Source organism: Lagenorhynchus albirostris, chromosome 3 (assembly GCF_949774975.1).
Source record: "Lagenorhynchus albirostris chromosome 3, mLagAlb1.1, whole genome shotgun sequence".
NCBI classification, from domain to species: domain Eukaryota; kingdom Metazoa; phylum Chordata; class Mammalia; order Artiodactyla; family Delphinidae; genus Lagenorhynchus; species Lagenorhynchus albirostris.
In genome coordinates, this window is record NC_083097.1 from 9,208,119 (window position 1) to 9,226,307 (window position 18,189).

At 43.2% G+C, this 18,189-nt stretch overlaps 1 protein-coding gene across 3 annotated transcripts in view; it reads right to left on the minus strand.

Moving 5' to 3' along the window:
• Window positions 1-10,599: 10,599 nt before the first annotated feature.
• CTNND2 (catenin delta 2) overlaps window positions 10,600-18,189 on the minus strand; it is a 437,245-nt gene continuing 429,655 nt past the window's right edge. For all 3 annotated transcript variants that reach the window (XM_060145991.1, XM_060145990.1, XM_060145989.1), the window contains one exon: window positions 10,600-11,341. In XM_060145991.1, the coding sequence (XP_060001974.1) occupies window positions 11,084-11,341 (258 nt within the window). In that variant the 3' untranslated portion in view covers window positions 10,600-11,083. The remainder of the gene's footprint in view (window positions 11,342-18,189) is intronic.

Sequence of the window (18,189 nt, forward strand, 5' to 3'; positions counted from 1 at the left end):
AAAGTCTTTGGGATTGAACTAGTCTAGTGCCCTGACTTCTGACCTGGCAATTCACTATTAAAATGAATTTGAAATTAACACAACATTGTAAATCAACTATACTTCAATTTTAAAAAATGATAAAAAATGAATTTGGAATACCAAATGAGCATTGTCTTTAGAGTGAATATACAACATCTGTCACATATACTTACTATATTCAAATGCATATATCATGTTGAACCAAAAAGTACAAATTTATTTCAAAGCATTAATAAATTCAGAGCAACTTTGTTATTATGCATTTCCTTAATCACTGGATAGTAAAAGTATAATCACTATTTAAAAAACGCAGCAGGGCTTCCCTGGTGGTGCAGTGGTTGAGAGTCTGCCTGCCGATGCAGGGGACACGGGTTCGTGCCCCAGTCTGGGAAGATCCCACATGCCGCGGAGCGGCTGGGCCCGTGAGCCATGGCTGCTAAGCCTGTGCGCCCAGAGCCTCTGCTTCACAACGGGAGAGGCCACAACAGTGAGAGGCCCACGTACCGCAAAAAAAATAATAATAATAAAAAAAAAAAAAACGCAGCAAACACCCCACCTAAAATTTGGTTTGGATATTGAGGTTGATGGCTCTCCAAGCACCAGAGAATTTCAGAGAAGGTAGTATTACTCACTCAGAGGACTTCCAGGAAGAGCTGGGTGGACACCAGCAAGTCCAGGTTGACTTGGGCCGGGCAGAGGGAGTGGGTTTAGACATCTCTAATAAATGGCTAAGGGGTGGGACAGTGGAAAAGTTCCCAAGCGTGGGAAGGTTAAATTTCCCGCTGGCTCCAGAAGAGGAAATGAGCTCAGCGTCTTCCTATGAGTCTGTCCAGATATAGGGCCGAAGGGGAAGGGAGAGTGAGACTTAAAAGAAAACAGTGAAATATCAAGAGCAAGGTCAGACTTAATTACAGTTAGATGTAATCTTGCCTAAACAAACTGTTTTAGTTTCCCAGGGCTGCTCTAACAAGTTACAGCAAACTGAATGCCTCAAAACAGTGGAAATGTATTCTCTCACAGTCTGGAGGCTAGAAGTCAGAAATCAAGGTGTCAGCAGGGTCGGTTCCCTCTGGACGCTTTGAGGGAGAATTTATTCCACATCTCTTTTAAGTTTCTGGGGGCAGCTGGCAATCTTCGGTGTTCCTTGTCATGTGGATGCATCACGCCAGTCTCCGCCTGCATCTTCACGTGGTGTCCTTCTCTGGGTTTCTGTCTTGTAAAAGGATGTGCCCTTTGGACTTAGTGCCCACCCTAATTCTGTATGACCTTATCTCGATCCTTACTTTGGTTACATTATTTCCAAATAAGGTCACATTCTGAGCTTACGTATCCACAGGTGGATATGAATTCTAGGGACACTATTCAATTCCGTACACAAACTTAAGGGACTCAAACAAAGTCCCATTCTTTATCACACTTACCAGATTGCTGAATTTCTGCACTCCCAAGTGGACTGGAGAGAACCTTTACAGGCTCGTGGGGTCCTGGGAAAGGCATGCTCCTTAAAGAGGGCTGAGACCAAACGGAAGGGTTTGCGTGGAGGCAAGTGGGAAGGGAAGGGAAGAGACAGGATGCCATCGCTCAGTGCTCACGTGGGCTGGGGGTGGAGAGCGTCAGTGACTGAGCTGGCCTGTTTTTGTAGCGGGGACGTGGCTGAGTCAGGAAATGCTGTGACGTTTGAGGAAGCATCATGAAGCCCAGTTTGGGAAGCGTGGATGTCTTTCTGTTGCCTCCTGTGTGGTCACCAGTGCTTTTAAATCCAGTTTTCATGGTGAGTACCCCAAGACTGAGATTTGAGGCTGGCGTGTTTGAGTTAAATTTTTCCATAGGTTGATTGGCTTCAGTGATGCTGCTCTTTGACCCCGGTGTTAGTCTGTTTGGGCTGCCATACAAAGTAGCACAGAGTGGTGGCCTGAACGGCAGAAATCTATTTTCTCACAGTCTGGAGGCTAGGATTTTGAGATCAGGTGTCAGCAGGGTTGGTTTCTTCTGCGGCTTCTCTCCTTGGCTTGTAGATGACAGTCTTCTCCCTGTCTCCTCACATCGTCGCCCCCTGTGCATGTCTGTGTCCAAATTTCCTCCTGTTTTGAGGACACTAGTCATACCTGATTAGGATCTGCCCTAATGACCTCATTTTAACTTAATCGCCTCTTAAACAATCCTATTTCCAAATAAGATTGCATTTGAGGTACTAGGGTTTAGGGCTTCAATATATGAATTTGGAGGCATGCTATATTTCAGCCACAAACAATCCATTTCACACTTTGGTGCTGAGTGAGCAAATTATGTGTCCTTCTTTGTTGACACATTTCTTTCTCTGAAAGTTATGACTGTCTTTCAAGAAATGTTTAGACGTGAGATGGCAGAGCCGTGAGTCAAAGCCAGAAGGAGACCTCAGAATCATGACTCAATTCCGAAAGCCTGGACCTGCATGAATGGGGAGGGGGGCTCACGGGGTTGCTGGGAGAACAGCTTCTTGACATCTTCCCTGAGAGAATCCCAGTCTGTAGGGATCCCCCTCTGGACATTTATACCTGACTTCCACTTATGCTGGAATTTTCATCCATCTCTGTGATCAGCAGACCAAGTTGCAAATAAGCCTATTTCTTTGTATGAGACAAAAATACAAGGGGTCTCATTATAACTGTAATTCCCATTACTGAGCAGAGCTTAATATAAGCTATGTTAATTACCTCTGGGGGAATCCTTTCATAATGTATATGTATATCAAATCATCACATTGTACACTTTAAACATCTTATAATTTTGTTTGTCAATTATACCTCAATAAAGCTGGAAAAAAATTCATACACTGATCTTTTGTTACATGAGGGCTTCCCTTTCCTCCCACTTCCTGTTCCTTTTGTTTTATTTGGATTTAATCTATCCTGCCCCTTCCACCTCAAGATGTATGAATATTGTTAAGTAATGTAAATAAATTTAGCAAAAGAAATCTTTTTTTTTTAAACCAGAAATAGGTATGAGAATTGTCACCTCTTTAGGGATGCTGGAAGCATACAGCTACAGGAAATAAATGAGTTTCATTCCCCCTGCCCCCCACAAGAAACATAGTATGAGCTAGATTATTTTAGGGTCTTATTCTAGGAATTTAGATATCAATACAGCAAGAAGCTATTTTAAGACTTTTTTTTTTTGTATGGACTCTGCGATGATGCTACAGCAAAAACCAGATGCAGTAGACAGAATAAAGGCCTCCCAAAGATATCTGCATCCTTAACCCCAGAACTAGTGAATATGTTGCCTTACATGGCAAAACGGACTTTGTAGATGTGATTAAGTTGGAGAGAGTGAGATGGGGAGATTTTCAACGTAATCACGAGTTCTTATACGGGAGAGAGGGAGGCAGGAGAGTAAAGTTAAGAGAGAGACATCAGACAGAGATGCTGTGTTTCTGGCCTTAAAGGTGGTGCCTAGGAATACAGGTGACCTGTAGAAGCTGCAAAGGACAAAGAAATAGACTCTCCCCAAAACGAACACAACTCTGCCCACCCATCTTGAATTTCTGTCCTCCAGAGATAATAAATTTGTTTTTTAAGTCATTGAATATGTGGTGATTTGTTATAGCAGCTGTAGAAAACTAATAGGCTACTGTAATTGATTTACTGTAGGAGCCAGAAGCAACTGTGTAACGTTATTACTGGGTAGAGGGAATATTTGCCTCAACACGCCCAAGGTGGGAAACAGTGTTCTACTTCTTTACTTTTCTAAAACAAGACTGTGCCCTAGCTGTCATTTTTATAGCTGCTTTCTCTCCTCTGGGCTTTCGCAGAATCTGAGGCTTAAAGGGCCCAACAAAATGGCTCAGGTTCTCAATATCTTCCCGCTCCAGCTGCTGCTGGCCCTGGTCTGGGATTCGGTGGGGAGATGGTCCAGGGCGGTCGTCTTGCCCTCCAATTCACGAATTCCTCTTCTGCACTGCTCTGTTCCCCATTCCTCTCCACGTGCTTCAGCTTGGGGGCCTTCCCTTCCTCCGTCCTCCACAGAGCTTGTGACCCTGCTGACTGCACCCAGAGTCCCCACCCCGAGAGTTCCCAGCCCTTACCCCGCTAGGCCATCTCTCCTCCCAGGGCAGGGCATTTGCTCCCACTCCGACTTGCATGGGTGACACTCAGCGCTGCCCTCCGTCCCTCAGAAAACAGTCTCCTTCACTCAGACCTGCCCCCTTAGAAAGCTAGCCATGCTTCTGCACAGCACTCTTTTCCTTGTGTCTGTTTTCCAAGAAGTTTTGTACCATGCCTCTTACATGGTAACTTCCGTCAATGTTGGTAAATAAGTGAATGTTAATAAACTATGTTTGGACAGCAGTTCACAGTGTCATAAGCAGTCGTACGTGGTGTCCTAGAGCTGGCCTGTGTCAGCAGGAATTTGCAAGGTGATGGTTAAACACAGCCATTATTAAGTATCACGTTATATAGATTTACAATTAAATGAATTATTTAGAAAATAATGGTAATAAATACTCAGAACCCATCACAACCTAATTATTTTACTACATTTTGCTATTACCTATGCTCTTGAGGTTATCTAAATTACTATGTTTATTTTATCTGTATCCTGGAAATAATATATTGGTCTGTCACTGAGTGCCACTTTCGATTCTGCATTTGGTGACATCATATTGGTAGCTTAAAATCGGTCACGGTGTGTGTATTTACAGCACAGAAATTAGCAAATACTGTAAACCGAGGAATTTTTCTTTTCTTTTTAAGAGTCAGTTGTTAAACATTCACTAGCACACCTGGTCATAAGCCCAATCTGATCTTCACAAAAATTGTAAAGTGGAAGCACAACATATATTGTCACACCCACCCCCGTTTAGTAATAAGGAGAGACCCAAACATTACCTAGCTTATTCAAACAGGGTTTCTGAGTCCTAACTCTGTATTTTCACACACACATATATATATATATATAAAATTATGTATATATCTATAATGAGATTAGTCAAGTAATGAATTCTTGAATTTATTTTAATTTTTCTATAAAGTATTACTCCTTAGAAAAATAATGGCAGAATTATAGGTTAAATTAGGATTGCCAGATAAAATACAAGGTGCCCAGTTATATTTGAATTTCAGATAACAATGAAAACAAATTTTAGTGTAAATATGTTCCCAGTATTGTACGGGACATACTTATATTAAAAAAAAGTATTGGCTATTTCACTGAAATTTAATTTTAACTGGACACTGTATCTTAATTTGCTGAATCTGGTAAGCCTAATTAAATACTCTTTGTTTACATATTAACATTATGGGAAGATTTCTTGCTATAGTCCTATTAAATTACTAAAAATATAGCTCTAACTTTCAAACTTTACTAGGGTCAAAATTAATTGCAGAAAAATGCTTATGATTCCCTAGTAACTGGGTTAGTGACCGCTGTCCCAGTGAACTTCCACCCAAAAGGGACTGCCAATCTCCTCCCTGGCTTTTTAGACACCTCTGGAGTAGTCTAAAGCAAAACAGAACCGTTAAGGAACCTAATTTTCCTTGTCCTTTCGTGTCCATTTCATACGGCAGTTTACTAGTCATTTCCTCCTGGTCCTAACAGCCATGAGCACATCTGGTGCCAGTTCTGTTATCTGTTGTCATCACAGCTTCTCCTTCTTCTCCTTCTTCTTTCTTCCTTCTTCTTCTTCTTCTTTTCTCCTTCTTCTTCTTTTTTCCTCTTCTTCTTCTTCTTCTTCTTCTTCTTTTCTTCTTCTTCTTCTTCTTCTTCCTCTTCCTCTTCTCCTTCTCCTCCTCCTCCCCCTCCCCTCCCACTTCCCTCCTCCTCCCACTTCCCTCCCCCTCCCCCTCTCCCTCCCTCTCCCCCTCCCCCTCCCTCTTCTTCTCCTTCTTCTTCTCCTTCTCCTTCTCCTTCTCCTTCTCCTTCTCCTTCTCCTTCTTCTTCTTCTTGGTTTATAGTAAATTCTCAGTAAGTAAAGATTCTGCCCTTCAGAATCTTGGGTCTTGAATGAACATCTGGATGGGATGCTTCCCTAACGGAGCTTGTGAAAGGTCTGGGCCGGTGAAGCAGCTGTTGGCAGAGCTGCTGTTATTGGATGGCTGGATATGGAGATTGGAAGCCAGAGCCATTCGTCTGTAGCAACGTTTCATTTGCTGTGAATGCTCTGAATCTTCTTTACCTTCACGGGGCCCAGGGACAAGTGTCAGTGAGCAGAAGGTGTGGGGCTGGGAATTGTGGAAACAGAGAAGGCAGTCATGACATCACGTTGATAATTTAGGTGGCGTGTGTTACCAGAAGAGGAAGTGATAAAGGGCGATGTAACTTGGAGACACTCCCATTCAGAAACTATGTATTCCCAAAGACAGTGTGACTCAGAAGGAAGCTGTATCAATCAATGTTCAATAATACATCAGACCTCTTTTACTTCTTAGTTTTTTCAACCCTTTAATCATCTTTCCTTTGTTCTCATTGGAGATAGAGCATGAGCCTACGGAGGGTGTAATTTCTTAAGAACCTAAAATTACTCTAATACTGATAGTGAATTGAGGCAATAACATAACTTCAGACCCATTCAGTTATGAATCCATAGCGTATATTACTGGTAGTTAAAAGAATAAGATAGAATGATAACTAGAGAAAGTGTTTACAGAATGCCTTTCTGCTTACCAAAAATTAATAATGGGGCTATTTTTTATAATCTATTTTCCTGACTCTTCAGAAAAGCATATTCTTATTCTGAGGACATGATGATGTAAGTCTTTACCTTGAGATTTTTTTTTCATCAGTCCAGCCTTCTGTTACTTCCTAGGAGAAGGCAAAGGAAAGTCTCTAGAATGTGTGTGTAAGTGCTTAATGATGGTCCATTTTGGAATATTTTGGGAATTAGATGCTCTTCAAGTGATTTCAGAGGAGAGCCAAATTCTTTCAGTCTGTCTAATCTGCTATTCTCAGGTCCGGCTTCAATTATTCTGGTCCCCTCATGGTTGTTAGATGGCTGCCAGGAGCCAGAGTCGCCATTTGCTTCCATGTTTGCAATTAGCTGGAGGAAAATACAAACCCAAGACCCCAAACCTTTCCTTCTGACATAAGGACATGGATTTTTCTCTCATTTTTTAGTTAAATTGTTTTTTACTTATGATAAAACTCACTGCTTTTGCCATTATTAAGACATTGGCTACAAGTTAAAGAAGCTGAATTTATTAAGGCAAAATGTTATCAGTTTTATGATAGATTGGTAGATTATATCAGAAAGGCAACACCGGTATTTCCAATGCTAGAGGCTTTTCCATAATCTTGCCACTACTGCCCCCTCTCCCCCACCACCATCAAGAGATAGAGTCTATTTCTGCCCCCTGCCCCCTGGAACTGAGCACTATTTTGCAATTGTGTTGAGTAATGGAATGCATCTTGACTTTCGTGGCTGGTTCTTTCTCTTGGGACATAGACTTTGGGAACCCTGAGATGACATGTCAGGATTTTGACCCCCTCAAAGCATCCCTGCTGGCCAGAGCCTGTGGAGGGACCTCATAGGATGTCTGAGGAGGTGCAGCTATTCCTGCCCTCAGCTACTGGAGTTTTCCAGGCCCAGGTGCCAGACGTTTAAGTGATTGCGTCATCAAGTGATTCCAGCTTCCAGCCTTTGAGCCTCAGCGGCTGATTCTGAGTGGAGCAGAGCTGACCTGTCCTCAGGGAGCCCAGACTCAACTGCAAATCTCGAGTGAAAATACCGTGTCTTCAGAGAGCCAAACCTCACTTCTCAGGGGCACAGCTCTCAGATATAGGGGGACAGTATCAGTCAATGAAGAAGGGCTGAACTAAGAGAAACAAAACAGGCCAAATAAATTTATATATATATATAAACACTGAATTTAAACACTGCTTTTTTTCATAGCAGTTTTCTGTAATGCCTGAGTCTTATCAACAAGAAATGGGTTGTCACTGGTTAACCTTAGTTAGCACCAAGTATGATGTGACAACTTGTGTAACCCTCATTCTTATAAACCTGTCTGACATTTTATTGTCTAACTCACGATTGACATTGAAGATTGATGTATTAATTGTGGTATTAAAATTGAATCAGTATTAAAAATCTGATTTAATATTATTCATAGTGATATAGTTTAAGTGTTCCTTACTTAGGCCCTGGCAATCAAAGCTCTCAAGTGAAAAAAACAATGGGTCCTTTTTCATACATAATGTTTGGATTTCACGTCCTATTAAATACATTGGGTGTAAGTATGGTCCACCATAAGGATTGAGAGGAAAAAGAAATTTTCTATTTTCTTTTTTTCCCTCTTTTCCTCTGAAAAACACCATTCCAATCTCAGTAGAAAATCCAAGATCTGGAGGCTCTTGTAGACCCAAGAGGCAGCCACTTAGGAGGACACGGTCACACTTGGTCACTTCGGTACAATGAAAGCCAAAACAATGCTTCTGGCCACTTTCGGTTTTTGTCCCAAGCACACGTGTTATAAATAATAAATCACCCATTGATCAACCTTTATTGCCAAGGAGATGGGATGGCTTTAGGCCACTTCACAGTTCAGATAAAACCTCATCTATCTATCTATCTATCTATCTATCTATCTATCTATCTATCTACCTATCTATCATCTATCTGTCTATCTCATATATCATCATCATCTATATCTATCTATTTATCTATCTATCTATCATCTATCTATCATCTATCTACCATCTACTTATCATCTATCTACCGTCTATCATCTATCCACCATCACCATCTGTCATTTCTCTTTCTCCCTACTTCTTACTTCCGTGTGTGTATGTGTGCGTGTGTATGAAAAGGATAAAAGAATCAACTTGAGTAACTATGAACACTTTTAATTGACTCTCTCCTAGCTCTAACTCTGATTCCAGAGGTTTCTGGCTGAATTCGTTCATGTCAGCCTGGTGCCATGTGTTCTTAAAAAATCACAGGCAGCAGAGACCTCCTTGGTCTTCAAGGGTTGCAAATGTTGGGCTTGCATAGACTCAAAGTCACAGAGGAAATATAACGCTCCTGCTAGGACAAGGACTTTTTGACACACATTAACTTCCCCCTGCACAACTCAAGCCAGAGAATGAGTCCTACTCCTTACTTTTGGAAAAGTTAAACCAGCTATTTGGTTATGGACAAATCATGTCTGTACCATATCTCTGCCTTGATGAACTTTACTATTTCATTCCATGACAGTAATGAAGTGGAAACACTGTCCTCAAAGCTACATATTTATATCTCTCTTAGGGGCTGGAGCATTCCTGGGAGGGGACCCAGAAATGTGTATTCCTATAGTAAACAGGGCGAGAAGGGCCAACTTGTAAGAAACTGTAGGACAACTCATATGAAAATGTCTGTCTACCACGCTGCTCTAGAAAAGAGCTTCTCATTTGCACAGATATGCATGAACAAGAGATCGTTTGGTTGTTGCTAAATTTGGAGAAAGAACCATGAATTTTAGACTTTGAGCTGAATTAAACTACGTAGAGCGAAGGGGAGAAAGTTTTAAAGGAAGATGGCAGCCAATTTCTTTTGTTATTTAATGTTTTATTTTTTCAAGAACAGTTAACATTTACTAGGCACCTATTGGCCTCAGTCACTTGCATCTAAAGAGCAAAGCTAATTTACCCACAGCCCCTGTTCTTTTGAATGGTTAGCCTTACTTCCTAGCTCTGTTAACAACTATTCTACCATTAGCTTCAAGTTCAGTTTTAATAATCGAATCCATAATTGTCTACTGCTCCCTGCCACACAAACAAAAGAGTTTGTGGGGAATAAGGCGAGCAGTTTACATTTTCTGTGGCTATTTCAAGTAATTGGCTCCAAAGTGAAATTATTGAGTTGGCCATGGTTTATCATGTTCTGAGGGCATGAAACATGGAAGGAAATGGGCCCGTAGAAAGGGTTGGTATCCAAGAATGCGTGAATGTGTGAGAATCCTATAACTTTACCTCCACTGGCCTAATATCCTGAGTCACTAGATGGTCAGAAGTATAGAGTACAAAAGGAACGGCTGATGTACATTCATACTAGAAACCAAAAACAAAGTTTGTACAAGAGGAACAGCAAATGAAATAGCTTCTATCCAAATAAAATCTCACACAGGTCATTTTTATACATACGTGGACACACACCCACACACACACAGACACACGAGTAGAATGTGTGTTTTGTAAGATAGGTCCTTGGAAATAGACATTCTTAGCAAATATGGATGACAGATCAATTGTAATTTATTTTCTTTTAACACTGTATCATCATAAAGAAAACTGGTATAAATGAAAAAATCTATTTCAAATATCTACATCTAAAATTTTAGGCAGTGAAAAAGCACTTTGTTGACAAGGAGTGTGGAATGATGGATGTTAATTGTCAGAAACTGTTGAATGCCTTGCTTAGTTGCCACAAACAAATTCACATATCAGAACGAACAATACTGCTAAATATTCCTTTTTTCCCATTTTTTTCTGTTAAAACATACTGCGAGAAAGAAAAGAAAAACTGGAAATCCATACATCTTTCAAAAGTTTGAAATTGAAGCAATATTTAGAACCATAGATGAGGAAACGCCGCAGCATTGGTGTAATATACACAATGCGCTTTTCTTCTTTAATCTGTAATGTACATCAAATACTTTACAACAATGCATTAACAAAGGGCAAGAAACATCTTGCTGTACAGAGGAACCCGAGTGCAACTTGAAGCCTAGAATCACAACGGATGAAGAGTAAACAAAGCGTGAGAAGCCGTCCCTCTGAAGTGTGTGAACCACGTGCCTCTGTGCTTACAACCGTCACCCCGACCGCCTTCTGTGCTGCCTTCAGCCACATTCAGTGGAAAGCACTTTTTAGACTCTCCAGCCCGCGCTAGAAAGGTGTTGTACAAGGTCAGATTGAGGATCACTTTCTATTGACTTTCAAGTTAACGTTCGATTCAGTTAGCTTTCTGAAATAGCTCTTAATGTTTCCTTACTGGTTATCCCAGCCTTCCTATGGAACAGGCTTTAACAAACTAAATTTGCAGGGGAAAAGAAAAATAGCAATGTCTGTGGTCTTGCATGCACATGCACTGTTCCCGGTGCTGCCTGCCTCACACCCAGGAGTCGGGGGACGCGGGGTAGTGGCTCGTTTCATAGTTCAGTTCACTGTAGGGACGGGCAGCAGAGTAGAAGTCGACGTAGTTGCCCGTGGACTTGAGTCCCAGGTGCATGTACTCGCTGGCCGGAGGGCGGTGGTGGACCTGGTCCTCGAAGAAGGACTCGTCGTAGTTTCTCGTGGAATTTGGAAACGGCTGGTAGGTCTCGTAGTCTTTTCTGCTGGGCTCCTGTGGGACTGGCTGTGCTGAAACCTGCCCAGAAAAGAAGATCCACCGTGGTTAGCGCATTTGCCCTTGACCCGTCCTCCCCCGCCGCCGAAGCGCTCAACCCTCTCTCAAAGTCAAGGCTCCGAACATCCTCCATGCAGTTACCAGTATCGAGCTTCTCCTGATTGACTTTCCTTTTTCAAGTTGGTTCCTGAGTCCATGCGCTATCATTATAGGTAATCTTTTTTTAAAAAAAATTATTATTATGGTAAAGTATACATAACATAAAATGGACCATTTTAATCGTTTTCAGTGGCATTAAGTAAATTCATCGCCTGGGCCACCGTCACCACTATCCATTTTCATAACTTTTTCATCATCGCAAACAAAAACTCTGTATCCATTAAGCTTCAGTCCCTATCCCACCCTCTTTTCGCAGCTTGCGGCAACCGTCGTTCTATTTTCCACCTCTATGAATTTCACTAGTCTAGGTACCTCATAGAAGTGGAATAATAGAGTATTTGTCCTTTTGGGTCTCCCTTCTTTCACTTAACATAATGTCCTCAAGGTTTATCCATGTTGTAGCTTGTGACAGAATTTCCTTCCTTTTTAAGGCTAAATAATATTCCATTGTATGGAGAGACCACATTTGTTTATCCACTTATCCACTGATGGACACTTGTATTATTTCCACCCTTTGACTATTGTAGATAATGCTGCTGTGAACGTGGGTGCACCAGTATCTGTTTGAGTCCCTGCTTTCAATTTTTGGGGGGTATGTACCGAGAAGTGGAATTGTTGGATCTGACGGTAATTCTATGTTTACCTTTTTGAGAAATTGCCAAAACTGCCATGATAGGTGAACCATTTTACTAGTTAACCTTTTTCAAATTAAAGAGGTATACACTAGACACTACAGAACACAAGTAATTTATAGTCATCTTTCCTGCATTTTTTCCATCACGCCTGGGTGCTGTAATCCCAGACAAAGAGAAAGTGAAGATGTACAAGGTCTAATGGTCACTTGGGCATCCTCCTGCCAGCTCGGAGGGCTGTGACCAATACCTCTCTGGAGGATGGAGGCTTCCCGGTAATAGGGCCATTCCATCACACCTGCCTAAGTGACCAGGTACCACAGCCTTAGAAGGATACAGAGAAGCATGTGAGAAGAAGAGGGAATCCACTTCAAATACTCTATGCTCTGGAGAACCAAAACATCTCCTAACTTGGTTCAATTGAGAATTGATGGGACTCGAGAATAATGTGGGATTATGAAGACTTTGGTTAGGGGAGAGGGGTCTTCAGACTTGTCCAATGTCCCCCAGCCCACTTCAGTGTCCCCCGTTCCCATTCCTGTCCTCTGCAGGTTACTGTCTGATGTAGGGGGCCTTTAGGGGCTAAAGGGACCACAGGATTCTTCGGGATACGTGAAGTTTAGTTAGTTAGTTAGTTCCCTCCGCTTTGCTTTAAGGACAGTAAAACAGACAGTGTTCATAGGCTGATAATTAGCATTTATATGTCAGGGCCTAGCTATCCCCTTCCCACTGCCTCTGAGGTCCCTTCCTAAGCATCACGCTCCCAAAGTGAGGATACCCCAAGGCATGGGGGAAGGACCATCCCCACAGCCACTGCATAATGGCATCCACAAAGCTCCTCGAGGGCAATGATTGTGCAGGAGGTCTGGGGGGAACGATGGAACACTCCTAAAAAAGCACAGTTTGATCACCTGCCAGTGCACTCGGTAATTCCCTACTAATTTAACTAAGGTTCAGCATGGAAACATCCTCTAGAAATTGGTCTTAGTTGATAGATAATGATTTGTAATTAGCACGTTGTGTGTGAATGAGTGCTTCTAATGGCCTGCCCATAATTCTTCTCTCAAGTAAGCGAAACTCCCTCTTTTATATGTCATTGATTTACTCTAGTAATCGACCTGCTCTTCAAAGAAGCGGTGAACTTCATCATAGCTGCCATCCAGGAGGCCTCACACTTCCAGATAGTGGTGGCTGAATGAAGGAGGTTTCTGTCTACCTGTGAAAGTCCTCAGAGTGTAAATGTGTGTTAGCCTAAGAGCCTGGGCATGAGGGGGACATTCGGAACTTCAACACCTGCAATTAAACATTGCTAAGACCACATGTACCTGATCACTGGGATAGGCTAAGGTGCCCTTTGCTGGTCTTTGAAGAGCTGAGCGCTACATGGAACTTCTCTGCTCCATCTCGGTGCTGCTACTCAAGTGTGGAGCATACAAAGTATTAGAGTTGGGAGGTTTGGAAAAATTACACAGGGAGGGAACTAGAATTTACTGGCTCTATTTCAGTGGGCTCTATATTCAACATGTAACAAATTCTTCTTTGTTTACTCTTGTATATGTATATATGCATACATATATGGATGCATGTTTATGTCTGTATATCTATCCATCCATCCATTTATCCATCTATCATCTACCTATTTATCTATCTAATCTATCTCCTTCTCTCCCTCCACCTTTCCTCTCTCTCAATTTCTCCCTCCCTCCTTCCTTCCTTCCTTCCTTCCTTCCTCCTTCCTTCCTTCCTTCTTTCCTTCCTTCCTTCCCATCCATCCATTTATCCATCCAATTCCCGATTTATAGATGAAAAAACCGAAGGTCAGAGGAGATAAGAAACTTGTGCAGGATGCCATGGCTCCTGGTGGGGTGAGGCTGGGATGTGAATGCATGCCTGGCTGACTCCAAAGTCCATGTTCTCTCTGAGACAGGAGCACAGTCTCTGTTGAGCCAAGGTGGCTCCACCTCGGGGGGCGGGCAGCCTCACTGAGTTGACTCCAGACCCTGTGATGAGAAGGGAGGCCATGGACAAAGGAAACCAAGATGAGGCCTGACTTCTCTGTGCTGGTCTCAGTAACCAGGGGAGGGGCAGTGCTCGAGCTTGGGAGGTCTTCAGGGGAAGCTACTTACGAGGATCGTGGCCCTCCTCCACGGTGGCTGCTTCTTTCTTTTTTTTCTTTTCTGGCAAAGCCTGTTTCAAATTTCTTACTACTGCTATGTTCTCTCTGGCTGGTGGACATTTTTGGGTTGAGCACAAGCTTATTTTAGTCCCATATCAGGAGTTACCTTCTTCAGCTCATTTGTATTGTTCATAAGGTCCCATATCAACCCCTTCTCAGGTTGAGTTCTGCAGTTCGGAGAATTTGTGTGAATGAACCACCCAGAACAGCTGACGGTGGCACAGCTGTGTTTGAAGGGATTAAATTTGCTCCCTTGCCCCAGTGGTATGGATGTCGGCTGCTAAGATGCATTCACCGCAGAGGTATGTTGGCTGTATTTTGTCATTTACTTTAAGAGACTATCTGACAGTGTTCAAGATTAGGCAGGTGAAATGCTCCCCAATACCAGCCTTCCCCATAGAGGAGCTAAAATAAATGCTTTTTTTTTTTTAACATACAGTGTGGACAAGTCAGACTTCTGTAAAGGAGGTGGAATGATGCTCCTATCCCACAGTGGTGTATTCTGAATCTGAGTCTCTTGTGGTCCAGAGGAGCCCTGGCACATCCAAGGAGCCTGAGGCTGTTGTCTGCTCTGCTTAAGGCAGCGTCCTCTCTGGGAAGGGCAGGTGCCACCAGCTGGCTCACGTGGCCATCACGGGGGTCCACACTCTCGGCGCCCCGTCCTGTGGCTTCTGCTCCCACAGAGTCATCCTTGCTGAAAGCTTTCCTCAGCAGCAGAATGTTTAGTGTAAATTATAAAGGACGCTGCTCCTTCTTAGCTCCCACCCCTGTAGCACGCTGATGGAAGACTCCTTTGTATTCCTCACTGAGTTTGCCCACCAATTGAACGTACTCCTAACACAAGGGAAATAGCCGCCCACTACAGACCTTCAAAGTCTACTGCACAGTGAAAGCTGAAGACTCAGGGTGTTATAATTATACAATGAATGAAGCCGTGGTGAAGATCAGTGCTTCTCAAAGTGTGGTCCCAAGACCAGGAGCATCAGTATTGCCTGGGAACTCTTTAGAGGTACAAATTATTGGGCTCCATCCCAGACCTACTGAATCAGAACATCTGGAGTTGGGGCACAGTAATTTATGTTTAACAGTCTTCCAGGGATCCTGACTCACCCTCAAATTTGAGAACCAGTGGTATACAGGAGGGCACATGGCACAAGAGGACAGAAGACCCAGGCTGGAGTCTTTGCCTCTTCCGAGCTTCTTCAGGTGACTGAGGGCGAACCCTTACCCTCCTTGAATCCCAATTTCCTCAGCTCTGGGGATAATTTTATTTGCCTGCCCACCTGGCAGCCAGACTGAGGAACTCAAGATGCCATTTTTATTGCTGTCAGTAATAATTTGAAAACCAGTCAGCAAAACACCAAAACCCTTTGTTTCTAGTTTATGAACAAAAATCCTATTGCCAGCGGGATACGGTTAAATAAGCTATTTTTCTTTATAAGTATGGGATAGACTGGTAGAAGCTCAGCAGGGTTTTTGAAGGGTTTGAGTACTTAACTCTTAAAACAATATCTGTGACCCCAAACATAAAACCGAGGATCACAAATCTTATTTCACACGAATGGTTGTTTCTTCTAGGAGTCCTTATGCTCGGAATTCACTGATTCGAAACTGGAGTGGCAGGTAGTCACGTGGGGTGTGCCACAGCTGCGAGGCTGCCTGGCTGCTGCTCTGCTGAGTCAGGGGAAGCCCGCCTCCCACCTCCTGCCCCGGCCCCTCCCTTGCTTGGCCATGCATCCAGGGCTGTTGCCTTATTTTCAGATCTCACTGTCTTTTGCCTCGTCCCAGAGATCCCCCTGAAACTAGTTTCCCTCGGTGAATCACTTCTTCTCTAAGATGAATCCCTGTCCAGACTCCTCTGCAAAGCTCAGGAGGCCCAGCTTTGACACCGAAACCGAATGGACCCCGGCACATCCCTCCCGGTTAAATTTTTCAAGCTGGCCATTTACTAGCTATGAGGTTGTGAAGTGGCTTTTAGCCCAGAAAAGTTCCCAAAACAAAAGCCATCTGTGATAACCAACCATGCTCACATGGGCAGAAAATCCACACCATGGATGCTGTTTACAAGGTCATCTCCAGAAGCACCCATCTGGAAGAGGAGCAAATGGCCAGCTTTTCTGAATGGTCAGGATGGTCTTCCTTTACCGAACTCCCAAGAGGGAAGGCTGTAAGTAAAGTCAAAGTGTATCCTGATAACAGAGTCCAAAACAAGTAAAACCTTTATTACTTTCTCAAGTCACTGGAGTGTCATAATGATTTTCTTGGAAAAAAGTTTTTAGGTAAAAAACAACTCTCTCTGGTGGACATTTCAAAAATGTTGCTTGATATTAGAATGGAGTTAACAGTCCAGTTGCCCCCTTCTCTCAGCTGGACCAGCTGAGGGAATAATGATGGCACTGAGCTATGGTCACAGGACTCAGCTCTGCTGGGGGTCGGCCTGCAACGTCTCCCCTGTGCTGACGAGTGGCTCAGAGCTTGCTCTCCATCCAGACTGAGTTTCAGTACATCCACCTGAGACACCGTGGCCTTGATGTTTCACACCGAGGTTGAGTCGAGTTCATTCTAGGGCCCAGGAGGCCCTAGAATGAAAAGGCTGCATACAATAGGCTGTGCTCACTCTCTCGGGGCAGGGATGCCATCTTGGTGCGTTAATTCCAATTATCTTAAATGCTCAGAATAGGCTTGGGTGAAGAGAATGTGCCTCTTAGAACCACTGTGGACTGTCCTCTAAACCTAGGTTGCAAGCAGTCTGTTGGAATGTACTGCAGCCACACTGTGCGATGCCAAGGACCCCTGGGCCACACCAGGGTGTTTCTTCATTGCCAACAATAGTGGGATTCCCTGGAGATAAAGGCTGACGTAGAACAGGCTGATTCTGGTGATGAGCTTCTCTTGACCTATAGAAGCTGAAGACTGATTTTATGCTCTTGGATGCAAAACCAGGGTCCTATCACATCCTGACAAATATCTTTAAGAGCTGGAGACCACTGGCTCACTGTACCTGATATTTGCTGGAAGAAAAAGCATTGATTTCCATAAATAGAGTTGGCATTTCCATTTTCCTTTATGTTTGGGTAGGCATGTTGATCTGCAAATAGTTGGGGGCCACCCCTGGTGACCTCTTGTCTAGAGCTCATGCCCCTCTGTTTATTCACTGACTTCTTTGCTTTTAGCAAAGACCAGAACTGTGTCCTCCTCCCTCTTCCCTTAGAAACAGTCTTGCACCAGACATTCTACCTGCTGGAAGGGAGTCCCTCTCCTCTTCAAAGACGCTGCCCTGCTGGGTGGTGAGAACTGATTAAAAACACACATTTCCCTTTCATGTTGACTTTCATCTGGTTACTGTGATCAAGTAAACAGCTTTCAGGTTTATCTTTTCAGTACTATTTTCATGACACATGGCAGGAATCTAGAGCGTCAGCAGAAGCCAGTTCTGGAAACGATTACCAGTAGCCAAGAGTTATAAAGAATGTCAGTCTTTCTGTGATGACCACCATGGGGAAGGAAAAGTATGAGGTTATTCATCAGTAAAGGAGCAGAGGCGGTGCCTTCTTGCTTTTATAGCTCCCCTTAGAACCAGAGAGAAAACGAGCCTTCAACGAATATTTGCTAAGTAAAACACACGCAAAAACACAGATGGATTCTTTAAGTACCTACCAGCCAGGGTTCCTCAAATTTCAACATCCACACGAATCACCAAGACACCTTGATAAAATGCAACTCGGATGCAGAAGACCCTGAACGGGTTAGGGTTAGGGTTAGGGGCCAGAGAAGCATCTCTTCTGTGTTTCTAACAAGCTCCCAGGTGATGCTGTTGTTGCTTGTTCCCTGAGCGGCAAGGCATAACACCATGCCTTCTATTCAGTTGTTTACATTGAACTTGATGTGTCTATGTTATTAGT